This window comes from Rhagoletis pomonella, unplaced genomic scaffold, assembly GCF_013731165.1.
Source record: "Rhagoletis pomonella isolate Grant_MI unplaced genomic scaffold, Rhpom_1.0 Rhpom_scaffold_00001, whole genome shotgun sequence".
NCBI classification, from domain to species: Eukaryota; Metazoa; Arthropoda; class Insecta; order Diptera; family Tephritidae; genus Rhagoletis; species Rhagoletis pomonella.
The window spans coordinates 4,789,321-4,792,360 of NW_023458555.1; the positions used below are offsets into that span (position 1 = coordinate 4,789,321).

At 46.2% G+C, this 3,040-nt stretch overlaps 2 protein-coding genes across 2 annotated transcripts in view; one reads left to right on the forward strand and one right to left on the reverse strand.

Annotated features, from left to right (window-relative positions):
- The window catches only part of LOC118750328 (serine-rich adhesin for platelets-like), a 134,829-nt gene extending 133,441 nt beyond the window's left edge, over positions 1–1,388 (reverse strand). Inside the window, exon 1 of the mRNA XM_036485049.1 lies at positions 17–1,388. Within this exon, the coding sequence (XP_036340942.1) occupies positions 17–1,388 (1,372 nt within the window). The remainder of the gene's footprint in view (positions 1–16) is intronic.
- The window catches only part of LOC118750335 (mucin-5AC-like), a 225,203-nt gene that overhangs the window by 177,744 nt on the left and 44,419 nt on the right, over positions 1–3,040 (forward strand). The gene's annotated exons all lie outside the window — the stretch shown is intronic.

Sequence of the window (3,040 nt, forward strand, 5' to 3'; positions counted from 1 at the left end):
CTATTGCTACTATTACTATTCGTCGTATGTTTGTTGTTGTTGCTGTTGCTGTTGCTGTTATGTTTGTGTAGAAAACTATTGAGTCGCTGGCAGATGGGTCGTAATAGTTGCACTTGAATCCACAGCAACAACAATTGAAACGTACGCAACGTTCTGTCGATGGGCCTAGGCGCAGGCGCATATAAACTCGTCGTTGTTGTTGTTGTTGTTGTTGCTTCTGCCACTGCCGTAACAGCTGTTTTGGTTGTAGTTAGCATATTTTGGCGTTGCTCGATGAATTTTGTACCGGCGGCGAGTGCTGGTAATGATGATGACGATGTTGATGTTGATGTTGATGTTGATGTTGGTGGTGTTGCTGATACTGTTGCTGTTGTTGCAAATGATTGTGCTGGTGATGCTGGTGATGCGGGCGATTCGGACGCTGTTGTCAAATCTAAATCAATGCTTGTTGTTGTTGCAACCTCCATTGGTGATGTATTTGTTGTTGAATTTGTTGTTGCTTTTGAAAAGTGTGATGCTGTTGCAGCTGTGTTAGGTGTTTGTGGCACGTTGCACGTGGCCCAATGCGTCCGCCGTCGACAGCTGCAACACACAGCTGCAGTTGTTGCCACTTCAGAAGTAGGATGCGTGCATTGTTGCATTACCGGCTGCCGCTGCTGTAACTCTGGCGCAGATGTGGCACAACTCGTCAGCTTTGTTGCATACTGCTCGGCTGGTGAGCAGCGGTCTTCGCCCAAAAGTGCCGCTCGCTCAGCGCCGCAATCAAACTCGTTTGGTTGCCATTGATGTCGTTCGGTAGCACCAAGTTGACAGTCACACGCTGTTGTTGCAAATGTTGGTGTTGCCACTTCCACCACTGCTGCACTAACGATTTGCTGCCGTACGCCAGTGTCGCGCTGACAACAGCTGCTCCGCAAGCTTTGACCATAGTTGGCTGGCGCTTTCCGCGTGCTGCTGCTGCTGCTGGCTGCCGATGTTGCTGCAAAAGTGCTGCAACAACGCGTGCAACATTCCTCCACTCGCTGACGACAAATGACGCAAACATTTTGCCGCGCAGCTGCGCTTCCCTCAGCCAAGGCCAATTCGGCAGCTGACATTTGCTGAGATGTGATTGCCGCTACTGTTGCCGCTTCCGTTCCTCTGCCATTCGCTCTGTGATGATCGCTCAGGCGTTCTCCTCCGCCGGTGTCTGTAGCATTTTGCATGCGTTGCGCCGCCGCTGCTGCTGCCGATCGTCGCCGACTGCGTAGCGCATAAGTGGCCACCGTTTGGCTTACTGAGCGTGCCACATCGTCGTAACGTTGCCTTTGCACGGCCACGCGGCTGCTGTGGCTGTAGCTGTGGCGTTGTCCGCCTTTATTACTCAATCTCTCGCAATTAACGTCCATTTTCGCTAAACAATTTACGATTAACTTTTGGCATGAGCTTACATTAGTGCGGGATTTCCCCTACGGCAGTCGGTTATTCAGATTTTGGGGAAAACCGCCTTTTCAAGTTTAAAAAATTTTATTTTTTTTTAATTTTTTTCAACCTTTCACTTTGCTGTGGTTATTTTTAGTTATTAATGGGAGGCTCTGTGGTTGGTTTTCTAAGTTGTTGTTGTTGGTTTTTATTTAGCTTTTTGCCTTACGTCATGTTCCGATCGATGGCCTCATTATTTTCCTTGGTTTTGTTATTTGGATGGAATTTGGCATTTTTCGCACAAAATATAAAACTCCGCTGAAAAAAGAGTAAGAAGAAGAAAGAAAAAAAACTATTAATAACCAATTCAACTAAGTAGAGCATGGATTTTTTTTATTCATATATCTATATGTACTTATTTTTAGTCACTGAGATGTAGATGAAATACATATAAATGGTGAATATCGCTATTATTATTTTTTTTTGGGGTTATTCACATAAAAAAGTAGCTGAGCCATATCGTACCGTAATACGACTTCTGCCAAGGTACCAAAACACCGGCAACTTTGTTATACAACAAACGTTAATTATGTTGTAGGTATTTACGTTCATTAACCATAGAGTTCAAGAAGACTTGCTTGGCTACCACGCGCACGTTAATTATTTTGCTCACCCCTCTATACCACCTAATAAATTTTCCAACACGTCCACATAAAATAACCTTATACCGCGTCCGCAGACGACGTGGCCGACGTCATCAAAGCAAGAAACACCCAGCTGGCACAGCTCAAATTGAACCTGGTCATGCGTAGTGTCTGCAATTGGCTACGGCCAAAACAGAGATCATAATGCTCACCAAGAAGTGGATCCCAACAATTATAAACATTATGGACCGACCTCAGCTCAGGACAACTTGTAGGTCTATAAAATACCTATTTTTGAGGCTAGCCAACAAACTCACATTTTGGGAGCACATTCATGGAGTATATGAAAAAGCCGAGCAGAACACGGTGACTCTAAGCCGTCTGATGGCGAATGTGAGCGCCCCGAAATCATGCCATAGGAAGCTTTTGATGGCAGCAGTCCAGTTGGTGCTCGTGTACGGAGCAGAAATATGGGCCGATGCATTGAAAGTCAAAGAGTACCGGATTAAAATTTATTCGCTCCAACGCATTGCCTCCGCATACCGTGCAGTGTCCGCAGAATTGAGCAACTTGCCCACGAGCGAAAAGAGATTTACAATCTCAGTGCCGAGATAGGCCGAACAGCTGCCGCGGCAAGGGTACGCGAGCAATTATTACAGCGGTGGCAACAAAACTGGAACCTGAGCACGAAAGGTCGATGAACGCACATCCTAATAGCCGACCTTCAGACATGGTTGAAACGACCGCACGGAGAAGTCGATTTCTACCTGACGCAATTCCTTACCGGTGGGAGTTTGGGTTTGAGTGGGTAGCCCAACACGCTTCGGTGGGAGTCCCACACTCCGTGAAGGTAGCTTAGAGACTAGCACCCCCAGCCAGTGGATACATCATTCCATACTGTAGCCTCAATTAAGTTAAAAGAGAATTGCTTCTCCAATCGGTTCTAAAGTAGATGAAGGGTTGAATAATTCTTCAAGCGTAGTTCGGTTTTCTTA